The sequence below is a fragment of the Mustela erminea genome, chromosome 14, assembly GCF_009829155.1.
Source record: "Mustela erminea isolate mMusErm1 chromosome 14, mMusErm1.Pri, whole genome shotgun sequence".
Taxonomy (NCBI): Eukaryota; Metazoa; Chordata; class Mammalia; order Carnivora; family Mustelidae; genus Mustela; species Mustela erminea.
Window position 1 is genome coordinate 50276794 of NC_045627.1, and position 18726 is coordinate 50295519.

Consider the following 18726-nt stretch of genomic DNA (forward strand, 5'->3'; position numbering starts at 1 on the left):
CTTGGTTCAGTATTGGAAATAATTAGCCCTAGAAGAAACATGACACTGGTCCCACCTCAGAAGGCTTGTCCTGTTTCCAAATAGCTGCATCCTAGAACATAGTTCAAGAATATTTAAAGGAATACAAAAGTACTCAGCACCCAACAAGGTAAAATTCACAATGTCTGTATCCATTCAACAATCACCAGGCATGCAAAAATACAACCAATACAACCAATAATGAAAAATCAAAAACATCAAGGTAGAATTGATCTAGGTTTTAGAATTAGTAGATGGGGGCATTAAAATAGTTATTACAACTGTATTTTATATGTTCAAAAAGTAAATCGAGACATAGAAGACCCAAATCAAACTTCAGGAAATGAAATATGTGCTGAGATGAAATGTACACTGGATAAGATTAATGGCAGATTAGCTACTGTAGAAGAAAATAGGATCAGGCATGAAGACACTAAACAAATGGAATGCCTGGGTGGCTCAGTTGTTAAGCATTTGCCTTTGGCTCAGGTCATGATCCCAGGGTGCTGGGATCAAGCCCCGCATCGGGCTCCCTGCTCAGTGGGGAGCCTGCTTCTTCCTCTCACTCTGCTGCTCCCCCTACTTGTGCTCTCTCTCTGTCAAATAAATAAAATCTTTTTTAAAAGAAGAAACTAAACTATTAAAAAATGAATTAAGCACCAGTGAGTTGTGGGACTTCAAGCAGCCGTGTGTGTGTGTGTGTGTGTGTGTGTGTGTGTGTGTGTGTGTGTGTGGAATAGTGCAGGGGTTAGGGGCACTGACCCCTGTGCAGTCAAAAAGATTTTATTTGGCAGAAAGAGAGACAACAAGCAGAGGGAGAAGAAGCAGATTTCCCGCTGAGCAGGGAGCCCAGGGCTCAATCCCAGGACCCTGAGATCGTGACCTGAGCTGAAGGCAGAGGCTTAACCAACCGAGCTACCCATGCACCTCTTAACTTGAGCACTTTAAAGATGCTGCTGCTCTGCTTTATGCATTGTTTCCCCTGAAAAGTCACCACCCATTCTTACCTTTCTTCTTCTATACCTAATCTACCCTTTTCCTCTGGATGCATCTAAGATTTTTTTTTATTACTGGTTTTGGGCAATTTGATAATGATGTACCTTGGTGTAGGTTTCTTTGAGTTTCTTGTACTTTGGCTCTATGGGTTTACAGTTCTAATTAAATCTGAAAAAAAAAATCTTGGTCATTTTTCTTAAAATATTTCGCTCTCTCTTTTTTTAAGAATACAGCATATACTACACACCAGATAAAAAATATGTGATAATCAGGTGTTTGTTTTATTGGTAAGGCTTTCAGTCAACAGCAGGCTATTATTAGTTGCATTTTGGGGGAGTCCGTTATACACAGATTTTTTAAAAAATAGATGAGAGTAGATCTTGGATAAAATTAAAGTTCTAGGGCACCTGGGTGGCTCAGTGAGTAAAAGACTCTGCCTTTAGCTCGGGTCATGATCCCAGGGTTCTGGGATCAAGTCCCATATCGGGCTCTCTGCTCAGCAGGGAGCCTGCTTCCCTTCCTCTCTCTCTGCCTGCCTCTGCTTACTTGTGATCTCTGTCAAATAAATAAGTAAAATCTTATTAAAAAAAAAAACAAAGTTCTAGAAGTTTATAAAGGTGTAGGTGAGTGTGGAAAGGATGGGCTGTCCTATAATGGTTGGGGTTTGTAACTGGTATAACCTTCAAAGAGGAGGTCAGTAGAGCATTCCATCAAAATTCCAAATTCAGTCTAACTTCTAGTAGTTTGCATACAGGTATGCCAGAAACTTTTTTCATTTTAGCCTTATGTAAAACTAGAAACAACGTAAATGTTCCTGGTGAAGGAATGGTTAACTGCAGTACAAGGGACTACTGTTCCACCAGGAAAGGAAGAGGAGGCCCTTTATGTACTGCTTTGGACTAAACACCCGGATAGGTTGCAAAGTGAAAAAGCAAGATGCAGGACAGTATTTACGGTACACTACCATTTCTGGGAAAAAAAACAAAAATGGGAGGCGAACAGCAATGTATGTATTTTTACCTAAACAGACATAAATGCTCCTCAGAATATTAACGAAGAAATTGTGGAAATAGTTCCAGTTCCAGGTTTTTTCCAGTTCCTCACTGATGGCACAGGGAAGGGCAGGAGGAAGATTGTTCATTGCATGTACTTTTGTGCCTTTTAAACTTTAAACCATTTGAGTCAATGACCCATGTAAGATTTTAAAAATAAAGTTCAAAAATGGCTACGTTTACTCGGCTATCCAGAGAGAAAACAAATCTGACTTGACGCTTTCTATAATTTCCATTCTTTACTGTAAGTGCCAAATGGGTTAAAGGACTAAATGAGAGAATCAGAATTTAAACACCCTTAAAACGTGCTAATGATGTCAGGGCTGAGAAGATGGTCTTAAGGCATAAAAGCATGTATTTAAAAGAGAGGAAGAATCACCACTGTAAGTGGAATGACAGGATACTAACAGACTGAGAAAAGACTCTTGTGGCATAATTATCAGATTTGGCATCCAGATTACATAAGGAATTCCTAATGAATCATTGAGAAAAAGAGAGAAAACATCCCTGTTGAATAGCAAGAATAGGCACTTCATAGAATAGGCAAAAACTATGACGAGCAGTTCACAGGAAAAAAAATGAACTATAGGAAAAAATATGAACAGTCTAAAAATATGCCAGTTCTAGGTTTGCACTAGAATATGGGGAAATGCACAATGTGATATATTTTATAATATATTAAAAACATAATAGTATTATATGTAGTATAATATATAGCATAGTGTATAATATACATAATAGTAATAGTATAGTATATACTATATGTTCTATATATGTTCTGCATATAGTATATACTGTAATAGTATAATATATGTTATATATTTCTATAATTATATCAATGCACTTACAATATAAAATATATAAAATATAGTATTATAAAGTATAAAATATTTTATGGCATAATATCATTACTATACTTTATAAATTATTCCACTTTGGAGAGCAGTTTAGTGATATCACTAAAATTGAAAGTATGTCTACTTTTGAGGGGCATCTGGATGGCTCATTTGGTTAAGTGACTGCCTTCGGCTTGGGTCATGATCTCAGGGTGCTGGGATCAAGTCCTGCTTAGCAGGGAGCCTGCTTCTTCCTCTTCCACTCTCCCTGCTTGTGCTCTCTCTGTCTGTCAAATAAATAAATAAAATCTTAAAAAAAAAAAAGTATGTGTAACTTCAAGAAATTCTTACACTCTTGCTCAAGAGACTGGCACAAAAATAATTTTTGTGTTACTATTTGTATTAGCAAACTTTCGGAATTAACAAATATGGCCATCAGGGTAAATTTCTAACAAGAACCCAAGGCACCATTTAAATCATTTCTCTGGCAGAATAGTAATGATGGAGACCATGGCTCCCAGACCCAGTCTGGGTTTGGATCCCAGCTTCATCACCTGGTGGTGTCTGACTTGGGACAGATGATGAACCTCTGGGCCATGGTTTTCTCACCTGTAAAACAGGAGCAATAGTATTCACCTCTTAGGAGTTTTGTAAAGATGAAGTAAGTCCTAGAACAAGGCCTGACACACTCAGCATCAATAAACATGAGCCCCTGTTTTTAAACATGTATCGATACGGTTAAGTATATAAGGAAGTTTGTGTGTGTGTGTGTGTGTGTGTGTGTGTGTGTTTTAGAAGGATATCAAGTAAATACAGCATATGCCATTCGAGTCCATTTGTATCCAGAGAAACAGTGTTGTTTATGAATATGTACATCGGTGGTAGATAAATAGGAAGAGGACGTAACAACCTTTCAGGATGGTGTTTGTTTCTCAAAAGTAAAGGAAGGAAATGTAATTATCAGGGAAGTGGCAGGAGCTTCAAATATTTCTAATGTTTATTTCTTTAAAATAAATATAATGTTAATATTTATTCGGTTTAAATGGTCTACATGTGGGTGGCAGTTAAATCTCTTACTTTCCTGTATGTTTGAAATATTTCATAATCTGAAATTGTAAGAAGAGAATCTTCAAAACTGTCAGAATGAGTTCAGAGAACTTACTTAATTTCTTTGCATAAATTCCTTTTCCCTTCTTTAAAATGGAACTATATTCATTGTTCATTTTGACACAACAAAATTCAAAATACTGACAAATACAAATCAAAATGCTCATGTAAAGGAGAAGGTGAGTAGTCCAGGATCCCTGGAAATAACTGTTATTTAGAACTTGTTCTGTATCTCTTCTGATCTTTTTAGACATATGTAGATATATATAATTTTTAAAAATTATATAGCTAGGATCACACTCTGCATGCTGTTTTTTAATGTTTTTTTCACTAGCCAGTGTACTGTAGACATCTTTCCATTTTAGCGTGTACATAGAACTCTACCTCATAAACTCCATTCTTGGACTTGACTTTAACAGAAGAGATATTATCCTGTAAGACTAACTTGGATGTGATCCTGTCTGAAGAAAGGATAATGGTATTGACAACCTCAAGATTTTTCTCACCCTAGAATTTTGTAATTTTGGAATTTTAATGTAGGTTATTTTCTGCTTTTTTAAAAGACATTATTGCAAGAGCATCTCAAGCAGACGTCGTTATAATCGTGATTTGGAACAAGATGAAGCATTTATTCCAGTTGGAGAATCATTAAAAGACCTTATTGACCAGTCACAGAGTTCTGGTAGTGGATCTGGGCTACCTTTATTGGTAAGATAAAATGTCATATGAACATGAATGGTTTATTGGTACAGAATGTGTCCTTATATGTGTCATTGTTACAGATTAGGGAACGTTACTTAACACATTTTTTCCTTCCTCCTTATTTAAAAAGATGGCTGTAGTCATGCAAAAAGAATCAGTTAAAAATAAGAACTATGAAACAAGAAAAATAGAATAGGCCGGAAGATAGAGCCACAAGCAGTTAGGAGAGAAAATGTGATCATGCAGTGGTGTATAAGTGCTAGCATTAGCTTGCGAGTTTTGCTTTGAACAGCCAACGTGAAGAGGGGTCAGGTATAAATTCCTTGCACCTAAGATTAAACTCATTGGTTGAGAGAAGTATAACACTTTCCAATTAATAAATGCTAGATATCAGACATATTTTTAATTGTTTAATTGTATTTGTTTAAAGTAAATAGACTGTTCTCTAATTTTTAAATTTATTGAATTAAATAATTCTTTGATTGAATTAGAAAAGTAAAACTGTCTTCATGAGGAGACAACATGATTATATACAAAGAAAAATTTCAAGGATGTTACCATAAAGCTACAACAACCACTAAGTGAGTTTATCAGGGTGACAGACCATAAAGTCACTCTACAGAAATCATTGAATTTAGTTATACTGGCAATGAGCAGTTAGGAATTAAAATATTAAAAGCAGTATCATTTTAAAATAGCTTCAAAAAAATAAAATATTTTAGAATAAGCTTAACAAAATTTATGTAAGACCTCTGCACTGAAAATCAGAAAACGTTGCCAAAAGAAATGAACAGAGCCCTAAATAAGGGGAGATGTATATCCTGTTTGTGAGTCAGTAGACTCAGTGTTAAAATTTCAGTTGTTGTAAGTTGACCTACAGTTTTCATTCAATCCAGAGCAAACATTTGTAGAAATTGATAAACTGATCTAACATTTATGTGGAAATGCAAAGGACCTGGAAGAGCCAAAACAAAAGAAGAAAGAGGATTCACTACCTGATTTCTGGACCTACTGTAAAGCTACAGTAATCAGTTTAGTGTGGTCCTTGAGGATAAGGATAAATGCATGTGTCAGTGGAAGAGAATGTCCATAGACATGGACACAAATGTCACTTGAGAGAATGAAGTGTAGAAGTGGACACAAATACCACTTGATTGGGGTGACAGAGTAATTCAGTGGGGAGAAAACAGTCTGTTCCACATATTATGCAGGGAAGATTGAGCATCCATTTCCCAAAAAGTGTATCACGACCTGTATCTCCAGATATGAAATTACCTTGAAATGGGCCATAAACTTAAATGTAAAATGTAAAGTTAAAGTGTAAAAACCTTTAAAAGAAAATGTTTTAGAAAATCATTGTGACCTTGGGTTAACCAAAGGTTTCTTAGGACAAAAAAGACATGAATCATTTTTTAAGATGATAAATTAGGCTTTCTCAAAATTTGAAATTTTTCCTATTCAAAAGACACTTAACTTAAAGGAAAAAATAAGTCACAAACTGGCAACACAGATCTGAAAGAGTTTGTGTTCGTCTACAATTCAGTAATAAGACAACCCAATTTTTAAAAATGGACAGAAGATTTGAACAGATACTTCCCAAAATAAGAGAAAGGAATGGCAGATAAGCACATGAAAAGGCAGGAAAAAGCAAATTAACATCAAAGCAAGACACTGCACATCCACTAGTGTGACTAAGACTGAGAATATTATGTGCGGAAAAGAATATAGATCAGCTAGAAGTCTCATATATTGCTGATTGAAATGAAAACATTTCAGGCACTTTGGGAAGCTGATTGACAGTTGACTGGAAGGTGAAGCACATATAATATGTGTGTGTGTGTGTGTGTGTATATATATATGTATGAGAAAATAAATAAAATAGCATTTCTATTACCATGAAGCAGTTCTTCTGCGAAGTATTTACAGAGGAGATCTGCATTCATACAGTGGAACATTCCTCATCAATAAAAAACTACTGATACAGGCAACAACAGTACAGATGAATTTTGAAGTGTTTTATGCTAAGCGAAAAAAGCTAGGCGCAAAAGACTACATATTGAATGTTTTCATTTATGTGATATTCTAGAAAAGATAAAAAATTGTAGGGAAAGAAAACAGATCAGTGATGCCACGGCCTGGGGGTGGATGGGGAGGGGATTGACTTAAAGAGGCAAGAGGGAAATTTATTGGGTGATGGAAACCTTCTGTATCTTAATTGTGGTGTTGGTGGTTACATGACTGTGTACACTTACCTAAACGCAATTGTCAAAAAGAGTGGATTTTGTTATATGTAACTTATACCTCAATAATCCTTTCCTTAAAAGTTACAAAAGGATTCTGAAATAAGTGATACATAAAGTCAGTCAGTTTAGGTATGCACAAAAGCTAGTTCATTTTAACTGCATTTCCAACCTGGACCTTGGGGTTCTTTTTAATTTAGAATGGCCGCTAGTGGTTCTGAAAATGAAAAGTAGCAATTAATGTGTGTCTCTGAGTCAACAAAAATTAATGAAAGCGCTTACTACATTTCGGTGTTCCCCTAAACAAATCCCTGTATTCTGTGAGTAGGAAGGAATAGAATTCAAACAAATCCATATATAAATAATAATAAAATTATAATTGTGATAAGTGCAGCAGCTGAAAGGTATACATGGCTATGAAGGTGTTCCACAGAGAAACAGCCCTCTTAAGTAACGGAAACTGCACATGCCAAAAGACCCTGAGACAGGAATATGCACGAGTGAATTGTAAAAGCTGAAATAAGGTGAATAAGAAGGGTGAGGGTGGGTCATGATAGCAAACGATGAGGCTGGAGAGTCAGGTAGGGGCCAGATCATGGATGGTCTTAATGACTTGAGTGGAAATTTTTTTTTTTTTTTTTAAGATTTTATTTATTTGACAGACAGAGATCACAAGCAGGCTCCCTGCTGAGCAGATAGCCCGACGCAGGACTCAATCCCAGGACCCTGGGATCACGACCCAAGCCGAAGGCAGAGGCTTTCACCCACTGAGTCACCCAGGCACCCTTGAGTGGAAGATTTTTAACTATCATTTAGATCTTGCTGCATAGTAAAGCACTCCTAAGTTTAGTGGCTTGAAGCAACAAACATTTATTATTTCTCATGATTCTGTGGGTCTGCTGGGCAGTTCCTTTTCTGGCCCTGCTCAGCTAGAGTTAGATGTTATAGTTCACGGACATGGCCGTTGGCTCCCAGGGTTTCATTCACCGGTCACAGAGTTCTCCAGAACAGCAAGGAAGGGCAGGCCCCAGAGCACAAACACTTTTCAGGTCTCCACTTGAATCACATTTGCTGTTGTTCCATTGCCAAAAACAAATCCTGTGTCCACGCCCAGAGTCTGCAGAGGAGACTACCCAAGGGTGTGTGGACTGAGACTGGGAGTGGAAGTATGTCAGCCATTTCTGCAAACAGTCTGTCACGTTGACTAACCCGTTAATGTGCGATTTCACAATATATTTTATGTTGTTTCGTCTTCTTTTAAATCCTTTATAAATTCTACCGTTGGGGTGTTTTGGTTGTACATCCCGTCCTTTTTGATGGGACAGGCCATGGGCCACACTTTATCGGTCTCAGCAGGTTCTTTTCATCAAGAACGGCACAAACATTTTGCTTTTCTCTTTGAAGGTTCAGCGAACTATTGCCAAACAGATTCAGATGGTTCGGCAAGTTGGTAAAGGCCGGTACGGAGAAGTGTGGATGGGCAAATGGCGTGGTGAAAAGGTGGCAGTCAAAGTGTTTTTTACCACCGAAGAAGCTAGCTGGTTTCGAGAAACGGAAATCTATCAGACTGTGCTGATGCGCCATGAAAACATACTTGGTGGGTACATGTTTGGTTTTGGCCGATCCCATATTCCAACAGGGTTAGTGGGGTGCAGTGGAAGCCTGCCACACAGGCTATGAAAACATACATGAATTCCATTATGTGCATCTGGCTCAAGGAAACCCAGGAGAATACACAGTTTAAATACAAAACAATCCTGCATGTCCACCAACGGTTTGGTTTACTCTCCAGCTAGGAAAACAATAGGGAGTTTCAAATTGGAAGTAGTACTACTTTATTGGACTTACTCCTAGAGTAACACAGCCCAAGTTTTTTAAAGGTAATTTAAGCAATTTTCTAATGTAACTTTAACTATACATGCATTTTGCCTTTTATAAACTGAATGCCCCTCCCCACTTTCTTTATAAAACAGAAAAATAATTAGGTATGATCTGATCGATAGAGTACAGAAACTCCTCTAGCTTCCCTGACTTTTCAGCTGCTGTTTCCCTACCCTTTAATTTAGAGAGTGCATAGCACATTGCCACAAGTATTCCAGACACTTAACTGTTAGTTTCCTAAGGACTGTCACAACAAATTACAACAAACTGGGTGGCTTAAAACAACAGAAATTTATTTTCCCGGAGTTATGGAAGCCAGTAGTTTGTTTTTTTGTTTTTTTTTTTTAATATTTTATTTATTTATCCGACAGACAGAGATCACAAGTAGGCAGAGCGGCAGGCAGAGAGAGAGAGGAGGAAGCAGGCTCCCTGCTGAGCAGAGAGCCCGATGCGGGGCTCGATCCCAGGACCCTGAGATCATGACCCGAGCCGAAGGCAGCGGCTTAACCCACTGAGCCACCCAGGCGCCCCCGGAAGCCAGTAGTTTAAAAGGAGGGTGTCAGCAGGGCCATGCTCTCCGAAGGCTCTAGGAGAGGCCCCTTCCTTACCTCCTCCCCCCAGCTTCTGGTGACTGCCAGCAACTTTGGGCACTTCTTGGCTTGGAGATAACACTCTTACTCTCTGTTGTCCCATGGCCCTTACCCCTTTATGTCCACATTCCCTTTTGTAAGGATATAGGTCATTGAATCAGGACCCACCCTAATCTAGTATTGACCTCCTCTGAACTTGGTTCTATCTACAAAGACCCTACTCCAAAGAAGGTCACATATACGGGTACCAAGTGAACATGAATTGGCATGGTATGGGAGGAACGCATTATTCAACCCAGCAATTACTGACCTTCTTCTGAAGGGAAAAGGGACAAGAAAAGAAAGAACGGAGGCCAGTATCATGGCCCTGCTTATCAGTGAGCCAGATAGAAATGCAGATGTGCTGAGGCTTGATGGGCAAATGGCGCCTGGCTTAGGAACAAACTTGTGGTTGAACATTTTAACTCTCTTACTTTAATGTGTTCACTTTTCAGTTTGAAATTGAAAGTTTTCCCACCTTCCATTGTGCTTAGAGAATCATGGAGATGGACAGCATTTCCCCAGGCTATTTTCTGATACATGATTTTTTTCTTAGACATATGATTGTCATTTTCATGATTATCATTAAGATTATTTCAAATATACTGCAGAAATGTAGAGTTGTCTGTGTAAATGGCAGGAAAGAATGGTACACATTCAAGAGATATTGTTAGGCAAATTAAATTTTTATTGTCTATACAAGATACCAAAGTTATTTTCAGTATCCTGAATTAGCATTCAATATTCTTCTTGCCCATCTCTGGTAACTAACCCTTTAAACCCATTAATTGAACAGGTTTCATAGCAGCAGACATTAAAGGTACAGGTTCCTGGACTCAGCTCTATTTGATTACTGATTACCATGAAAATGGATCCCTCTATGATTTCCTGAAATGTGCTACACTAGACACCAGAGCCCTGCTCAAGCTGGCTTATTCGGCTGCCTGTGGTCTGTGCCATCTCCACACAGAAATTTATGGCACCCAAGGAAAGCCTGCAATAGCTCATCGAGACCTAAAAAGCAAAAACATCCTCATTAAGAGAAATGGAAGTTGCTGTATCGCTGACCTGGGCCTTGCTGTCAAATTCAACAGGTAAGCGGTTCTTTGCCTACTGTTTTGAAATTGTTGGACTCTCCAAAAGATATTTGCCTATTTGGATTCAGGATAGTCGAATTCCAAACATGGTTTTGGACTTATCTGGTTATAAAAATAAATAGTTGGGATTTTTTGTCTTGGTATTTGTTTTTCTGTTTTTTAGGGTTTTTGTGTTTTGTTTTGTTTTTTACAAAAACTGCATCCTACTCTACATAATTCTTGATTTCCTGCTTTTTATTGTCTTAGACATCATTCTATTGTAATTTATGTAGATTTGCTTCATTCTTTGAAACAGTGTTGATGCAATTTTCCATTATGTGGATCTTCTGTGACCCAACTGATGGGCATTAAAGTTGTCTCTATTATTTGAAAAATGCCTTAATACACGTTGTATTTTACCTATATGTAATATCCTTGACTGCTTGTGTAAGTATTTGTTTGTGGTGGATTCCTAGAGAGGGGCTACACAGAGTATGTGCCTGTTAAAGTCCAGTATAATTGCAAGCTCTCCCTTAAGGAAGCGTTCGTGAGTTTACACTCCCATAAACAGAGTTAGAAGTATGCGTTTCTCCATCACCACTTGAAATTGTTGATATTTTTTATATAGAATTATCAAATTTTTAGGAAACCATTGAAGCTTTTATAATACTTTTAAAACTCAAGGATACAGCAGCCATGAAATGAATTTCAGAATTCATTTCAGGTTATAAAATAAAAGTACTTCCCTAGCTGTTACACTGTTCTGGTCCTGTTGTTTTTTATTGTTGTGGTCCTCATTGGCTCAAATACTCATCAGGTATTGTTTAAGAAAATCTAAAATACATTACATTAATCTTGGCTTCAAAGTAGTTTCCAGAACGTGCCAGAATTGGGGGCCTAAGTAACAAAGCATTTATGTCTTCCAACTCTAAAATTTAGTCCAAAAATTGAAAAACTAGTAAACGCCATTTATTACTGATTGTCAACATGATTATGTAAACATTACTGGCAACAGAACTAAGTTGGTTGGACCCAAAAAGAAAATGTAATCCTGTGTCACAAAGGCAGAGTTTATCATATGAGAAGAGTAAAGGCAGTGATTCCTCTCAATTTAGTTTTACATTTGCTTGTTCTGGGACATAATTATCTAATGTGCTTTCTTCTTTTCAGTACCGTCTTTTTTTCTTAAGAGGCACTAAACATGTCTGGTGACAGAACTTGAACTGATGTGAGGTGTTTACTGTCTTTATCCAGGATAATATGAATATTCATCCTTAGCTTTTCACTGCAGTCAGTAATGATTCTGATTAGGTGCTGTCCCGGACCCTGCTCTGGGGTGTTGTGTAATCTGTAACATATATTAAAGAGTATATTACTTTTCTAAAATCTGGGAAATGCTAAATTTTAAGATCTTATCTGGTCCCAGAGAATTCGGTTAAGGGAATGTTGAGATATAAAATTGGTAAGTAGGTAGGTAGGTAGATTTCTTTTTAATTTAATTTTTTTATATATTTATGTGTTGTGTGTGTGTGTATGTTTGTGTGTGTGTGTACACATGGAAGGAAGAATCTGACTTACAAAATGAGACAAAAATACAAGATAAACTGTTCTGTTCCTGGCCCTCAACCTGAACACTGTCTTCTCTTTCAGCGACACAAATGAAGTTGACGTACCCTTGAATACCAGGGTGGGTACCAAACGCTACATGGCTCCGGAAGTGCTAGATGAGAGCTTGAATAAAAACCATTTCCAGCCCTACATAATGGCCGACATCTATAGCTTTGGCCTGATTATTTGGGAAATGGCTCGTCGTTGTATCACAGGAGGTAAGACTTCAGGTAGTGGTTTTCCAGTTATGGTTGTATCCTCATTATTCACAGCTCCATTTATACGACTTAGATGTCACATATGTCAGGGATCCCCAAGGCCACTCCCAGGTTCTGTGATTTCACTATAAGGACATACAGGTCTCAGCATATCATTGTCCTCACAGCTAAGATTTATTACAGTGCGAGGATACAGATACAATCACCCAAGGGAAATAGTGCATGGAGCAAAGTTCAGAGGAAATCAGGTACAAGCTTCCAGAAGTCCTCTCCCAGTGGAGTCACAACAGGATGTGCTTCAGTCCTCCAGGAGTGAGTTATGACATGTGAAATATTATCATCCAGGAAAGTTCATTAGAGACCTAGTAACCAAAGATATTTTTGGAGGCTGGTCACGTGGGCACCCTCCACCTAGCATGTACCAGAATTCCAGACCCCTAGAAGGAGAGCAGGTGTTCAGCATAAACCATATTGTTTGTACAGATAGTCTAGGCACAACAGTGAGTGACCCTTATCATTTAGGGAAAGTTTTATAGGAGTGTGTAGGTAAGTGTTTGCCCAGCAAGTTCCCAGATACCGGCCCAGTGCCAACCCTGCAAGCAGGCCTTTTCAAAGAATAGCACTCTCCAGCCTGCTGTGTTACCTCTTTTCTGCATATCATGTTGTCTTTCTACTGCAGAACGAAATAAGGCAAAATAAAAAACAAAAACCACATTCATTAGTAAGAACAATTATGTATATAAGTAATCAAATTAAAAATTGAAGGGGCACCTGGGTGGCTCAGTCAGGTAAGTGACTGACTCTTGGTTTCAGCTCAGGTCATGAGCTGGTTGGGAGATTAGACCCCACATCTGGCTCCATGCTGAGCATGGAGCTTAAGATTCTCCCTCTCCCTCTGCCCCTCCCTAGCTTGCTTGCTCTCTTGTGTATGCGCGTATGCAAAATAAATAAATAAAAAATTGATGGTAAACGAGCACTTCACCTTAGTTTCCCTAAGGGATATAGGTAGGTCCACAGGTATGATGGGGACCGTGATGGAGGTAGAGGAAATAGGCACAGAAAAAAGAGAAGGAAACACATTTACTATTAAAAGTGAATCATTTGCTCTATAGTTCTCTTCTTTATTTAGGAATCCATTTTAACTCTCATAGTTCAGTAAGAGGTGCTGAGTAGCTTGATACATTTTGTCCAGCCATTTTTGTGCCCACTGTGCTTTCTCACTCCCTGCAGGGATAGTAGAAGAGTACCAGTTGCCATATTACAATATGGTGCCCAATGATCCATCATACGAAGATATGCGTGAGGTTGTGTGTGTCAAACGTTTGCGGCCAATTGTGTCCAATCGGTGGAACAGTGATGAAGTAAGTGGAGCTCCATCCCCTGAGGAAGTGATTGGTAAGTGTTGTCAAAGATCTTTATGTGCTCACTGCATTCTCTTTGCTTTTCAGTGTCTACGAGCAGTTCTGAAGCTCATGTCAGAATGCTGGGCCCACAATCCAGCCTCCAGACTTACAGCTCTGAGAATCAAGAAGACCCTTGCCAAGATGGTTGAATCCCAAGATGTAAAGATTTGACAGCGAAACAATCATGAGGAGAAATTCTAGATTGCAAGAACTGTTTTCACCCGAGGAACGGGTGGAATTAGAGTAGAATAAGGATGCTAACTTGGTTCTCAGACTCTTCCCTCACTACACCTTCACAGGCTGCTAATATTAAACCTTTCAGTACTCTGTAGAATAACAAGCTGGGAACTTCTAAACACTTCGTTCTTTATATATGGACAGCTTTATTTTAAAATTGTGGTTTTTGATGCCTTTTTTTTTTATTGGGTTTTTATGAACTGCATCAAGGCTTCGATCCTGATTATTAATGTCTCCAGTTAAACTCTGGGTACTGAATTTCCTGTTCATAAAATGGTGCTTTCTGTGAAAGCCTTAAGAAGATAAATGAATTCAGCAGAGATGGAGAAATACACATTTTTGCCTTCTACCTGAGGAAAATTAATCTGTTTGTGTTCTGCCTTTGTAAACAGCCTATGGATTATGATCTGTTCGGGGTACTACTTAGTTTATGATAGTTTGTCATGCTTTGATATTGTTGGTGTGTGTATGAGCACACATGCACACACCAGGATTCCTCTGCTGCCGTTTGAATTAGAAGAAAATAATTTGTGAATGCACAGGAAGATGTTGGTGGCTGTTGGTTTTGTGCTTTAAAAAATGCATTATCTGACCAAGATTCTCCAATCACATAAAAGCCATTTATTTACCTTGCAAGTGAGCTAGCTTCTCTGCCAACTTGATATTTTAACATAAAGGCCAAAAGAAGTTCAAAGTGTCTGTAAATTTGGACTGCTTTCCTTTCATCGCCATCTTTTTCTTCCTTCTTTCCTTCCGCTCTTCTCCCCTCTCCTCTCCCCCCACCTCCCTTCCTCCCTTCCTTCTCTTTCTTTTTCTTTTTGGTAATTCTTTCTTTTGTCATGAAAAGCATCTTATCCAAAGTTGGAACTTCCGATGCCATGAACCTTCTAAAGAAAACACTTCTTATTGAAGTGAATTACTAATTACTGCATTTGATAGCAATGTAAGTGCCTATAATCGTGTTCTATATTCTTTATTCTCAGTAACTTTTAAAAGGGAAGTTATTTATATTTTGTGTGTAATATGCTTTATTTGCAAAACACCTTCTTTACAACCCATATTTTATATATGTACACACATTGATACTGTAGAAACCGGCTCTCATGTGTACCTCATATCCCATTCTTAAGGGAAGAAAATGAAAAGATCATCAGAAAAAAATGTTATAAAGTATAAGTACTTACAAATTGTCAGAATTAATGCATTCAGAGGAGTATATCAAATCTGGGCTCAGGCATATACTTTCATTAGATGTCATCATCTCAATTTTTCTTTATGAAAGGATCCTCCAGTTAGAAATTTCTATATCAGAGCTGATATAAACTTATCAACAGCTGTTTGGGGCATTTAAATCATTTGAAATTTTTGGTTTTATGATTTCTGTTCCATAACTTGTGAAGACAATGAAGAGTCAGGCAAAAAAGTTCAGTATCTATTCATTACCTGTATTTATACCATATAGCTGTTATTCAATAAAATGCTACATATTTTATGGATGCCACGTTATCCCAAGGAATAATTCTGATTTACTTAAACTTACACTTCTCCAATGCCTTCTAAATATTGTCTTATCCTGAGCGAAGAACTCATAGGTACATAAAGTGAAGCAGTTTTCTTTGAATGTAACATAAAATAAATGTGATTATATCACAACATAGTTAAAAATCTTTAAAGGGGAGGAATCAGAGTGTGTACCATCCATTACCAAAAGCCTGACTGGCATTTAAGGATGAAACTCTTAACGGTATTTACAAATCAGACTTCACAGTTTTGAAATCTGCTTTCATGGTCTTTGACTAAGTTTAGTAATTTTCATCTAACATAATTAAAGTTTGATGTGTTGAGGAAAATAAGTAAATGTAGATATTGATAGTACCCAATAACGTGTTCTTTCAGAATTTCCTCCCTTATATTGAGAGAGAGTCTAATCCATGTTGCTTTGTGATTTAAGAACACTTCTGAGCTCTGATCTTAATCTAAGGTTTATCTTGCTTTATTTTTTATTGGCCAAATTATAAGTCCTGAACATTATTTGTCAACTTAATAGCAAAGAACATATGTAAAGAAAGGCAAACTCTGTTCTTAGAAATGTTGAAGTAGTATGTGGAAGCAATTACATATGCTCTTCTTGAGTTCAGAGCAAAAATGTAATACAACTTTTAAAAAGAATCCTGTATCTCTTAAACTGGCTCAAGATCAAATTTGATAATAACTTATTCCAGGCAAGATTTTATAAATTAAATCACTTGTGTTTCTTCTCATACATGTTGTCTTTCTACTGCAGAACGAAATAATCTCAACAGAAATACTAATAGATTTTTTATAAAAAAAAAAAAAGATTGTTGCAGCTCTTACACTGTTTAAAGGGGTACTATTTATTTGCGTGGGTCAGGTGTTAAAATAGGGTGGTAGTTCATTCATCATCTTGCCTCAGTGCTATTATGAGAGTCACTGTGAAAACTGCAAAGAACCGACATGTTCAGGAAGACCGAATTAAATCTCGGGCAGCAGCATACAAAGCCACATGTAATGATCGTCCCATAAGGAAAGTATGTGAATACTGCTTTGCAAAGGATTAAATATTGTAATTTTAGCTCGTGCTCTGTACTATGCTTCCAGTGGAATTATTTAAGCCCTTTTAGTGACCATTGTCCTTGCCCATTTAAAAACTAAAATGTAGTATATATTGTATAAAATGAAAATATCATTATAGCTTAATTAGGGAAGTTGTACATAGACATTGAAAGAAGGGTTAAAAACAGTTTTATTATGCAATTGTAAAACACCAAAAATACAGATTCATCTTTGATATGTAACACACTAAATGTATTTTGTACAGCATCTGGTTTAAAAGGTGCCTTATTAAGTTTACCATTAATTGCTTTGTTCTATATATAGATTACATCCAATGTATCATTTTTAAGTAAATAACCTTATTTTAGTATACTTTAGTGATGTGTTTTGTGATACTCGGACTGTATTGTGTATCAGAAGTCACATGTCTGGGGAGATTTTATAACAGATAAGCTCGTATACATACATTCATCCCTGAGATGTGCATTTCAGCTATCAGAAATCAAGTGTGGAACACATGGCAGGTAAGTGACGGCATACTCTTTCCTTTGTGCAGATAGAGCAGTTAAAAACCTATTAGAGTGAAAAAAAAAAAAACCTATTAGAGTGAAGAGTTATTTCCCTTTTAAAAAAAATTAATTCTAAAAATACATACTCATTGCAGAAATTTTGGAAAACGCAGGAAAGATTAAAGAAGTGACTAAAAACCTTCACAATTCTATTGCCACATATACCCCTATTTACATTTGAATGTTTCCAGTTTTTTTTCTGGGGCTTTTTTTTTTTTTTTACAAAATTTTAGATCATAGTATGTCTTTAATATCCATTGCAAAATGTAACTTTAGGGGCGCCTGGGTGGCTCAGTGGGTTAAAGCCTCTGCCTTCAGCTTAGGTCATGATCTCAGGGTCCTGGGATCAAGCCCCGCATCGGGCTCTCTGCTCAGCAGGGAGCCTGCTTCCTCCTCTCTCTCTGCCTGCCTCTCTGCCTACTTGTGGTCTCGCTCTGTCAAATAAATAAAATCTTAAAAAAAAAAAAAATGTAACTTTAGGGGCGCCTGGGTGGCTCAGTTGGTTGAGCGACTGCCTTCGGCTTAGGTCATGAACCTGGGGTCCCGGGATCGAGTCTTGCATTGGACTCCCTGCCCGGCGGGGAGTCTGCTTCTCCTGCTGACCTCTCTCCTTTCATGCTCTCTCTTTCTCTCACAAATAAATAAATAAAATCTTAAAAAAAAATGTAACTTTCAAAAATTAACTATATAATATTCTACCAAGTAGATGGAATAATTTTTTTAAAAATTCCCTGTTGAATAATTGGGTTATTTCCATTGTTTTAAAATCTATATAATGAATGTATTAAACATCCTTGTACATACATCTTTTAAAACAAATTTATTTTCTTAAATTACATTCCTAAAAGTGGGACTAGTGGATATGAACTTGTAAAGGACTATTTAAGATGAAAAACAGTCTAAGGTTCTTGGTAAGTGTGGCCATATTACTGCCCAGAGGGTTTTCCGGGCACATTCCTACTAGTCATGTCAAGAGAGTGTTCATCTCACGACTTGGGCAGGTCATGGCTTCCAATTTCCTTTCTCTGCTAGCATAGCGCCTGGTTTCTTGTCCTATAACTGGTTTCTGTTACCTACAGTCATGGAGTCCATTTACCCTGCTTTACGGTGTTCCAGCTGCAGCAAGTGCTTTGTGAGAAGCTGAAGCTTCAGGTCTGAAAGGCAGCTTTCCCTCTGTTTCCCCGCAGTGTCCTCTCCCTTCCTGCACGTAGTTTCACCACCTATCAGAGCTGTTTCCGACTGCGTAGATTCAGTCAGCAAACCTCGGGGTGCCTTAGGCAGCTGGACAAACTAAATTGTCTTAAAAATTTGGGACTCGTTGATGTCTCCCCCCAAAAAATGCATATTCGGGGATAGCTAGTTAACAGCTTCTTCACAGGAACCCCTATTCAGTGTCCCCGTAAGATGGTTTCTTGAAACAAGCATGCACTCTCATGCAGCCTGGTAAAGAACTGGGATTTCCTGGGCCTGTCAAATTACTTGCTATAGCTTCCCTTCTATCCGTAAAAGGTTGACCCCAAACCTAGATCAACATATTTGTTTTCTTTCCCGGCATAATCTGTTACTGTCACTGATTAGTT

The 18726-nt window shown here is 37.7% G+C and overlaps 1 protein-coding gene across 2 annotated transcripts in view; it reads left to right on the top strand.

Annotated features, from left to right (window-relative positions):
• Window positions 1-16949, top strand: part of BMPR1A (bone morphogenetic protein receptor type 1A) — a 140141-nt gene extending 123192 nt beyond the window's left edge. For both annotated transcript variants that reach the window (XM_032311940.1, XM_032311939.1), the window contains 6 exons: window positions 4573-4717; window positions 8356-8548; window positions 10258-10555; window positions 12188-12363; window positions 13594-13724; window positions 13812-16949. In XM_032311940.1, the coding sequence (XP_032167831.1) occupies window positions 4573-4717; window positions 8356-8548; window positions 10258-10555; window positions 12188-12363; window positions 13594-13724; window positions 13812-13937 (1069 nt within the window). In that variant the 3' untranslated portion in view covers window positions 13938-16949. The remainder of the gene's footprint in view (window positions 1-4572; window positions 4718-8355; window positions 8549-10257; window positions 10556-12187; window positions 12364-13593; window positions 13725-13811) is intronic.
• Window positions 16950-18726: the final 1777 nt, after the last annotated feature.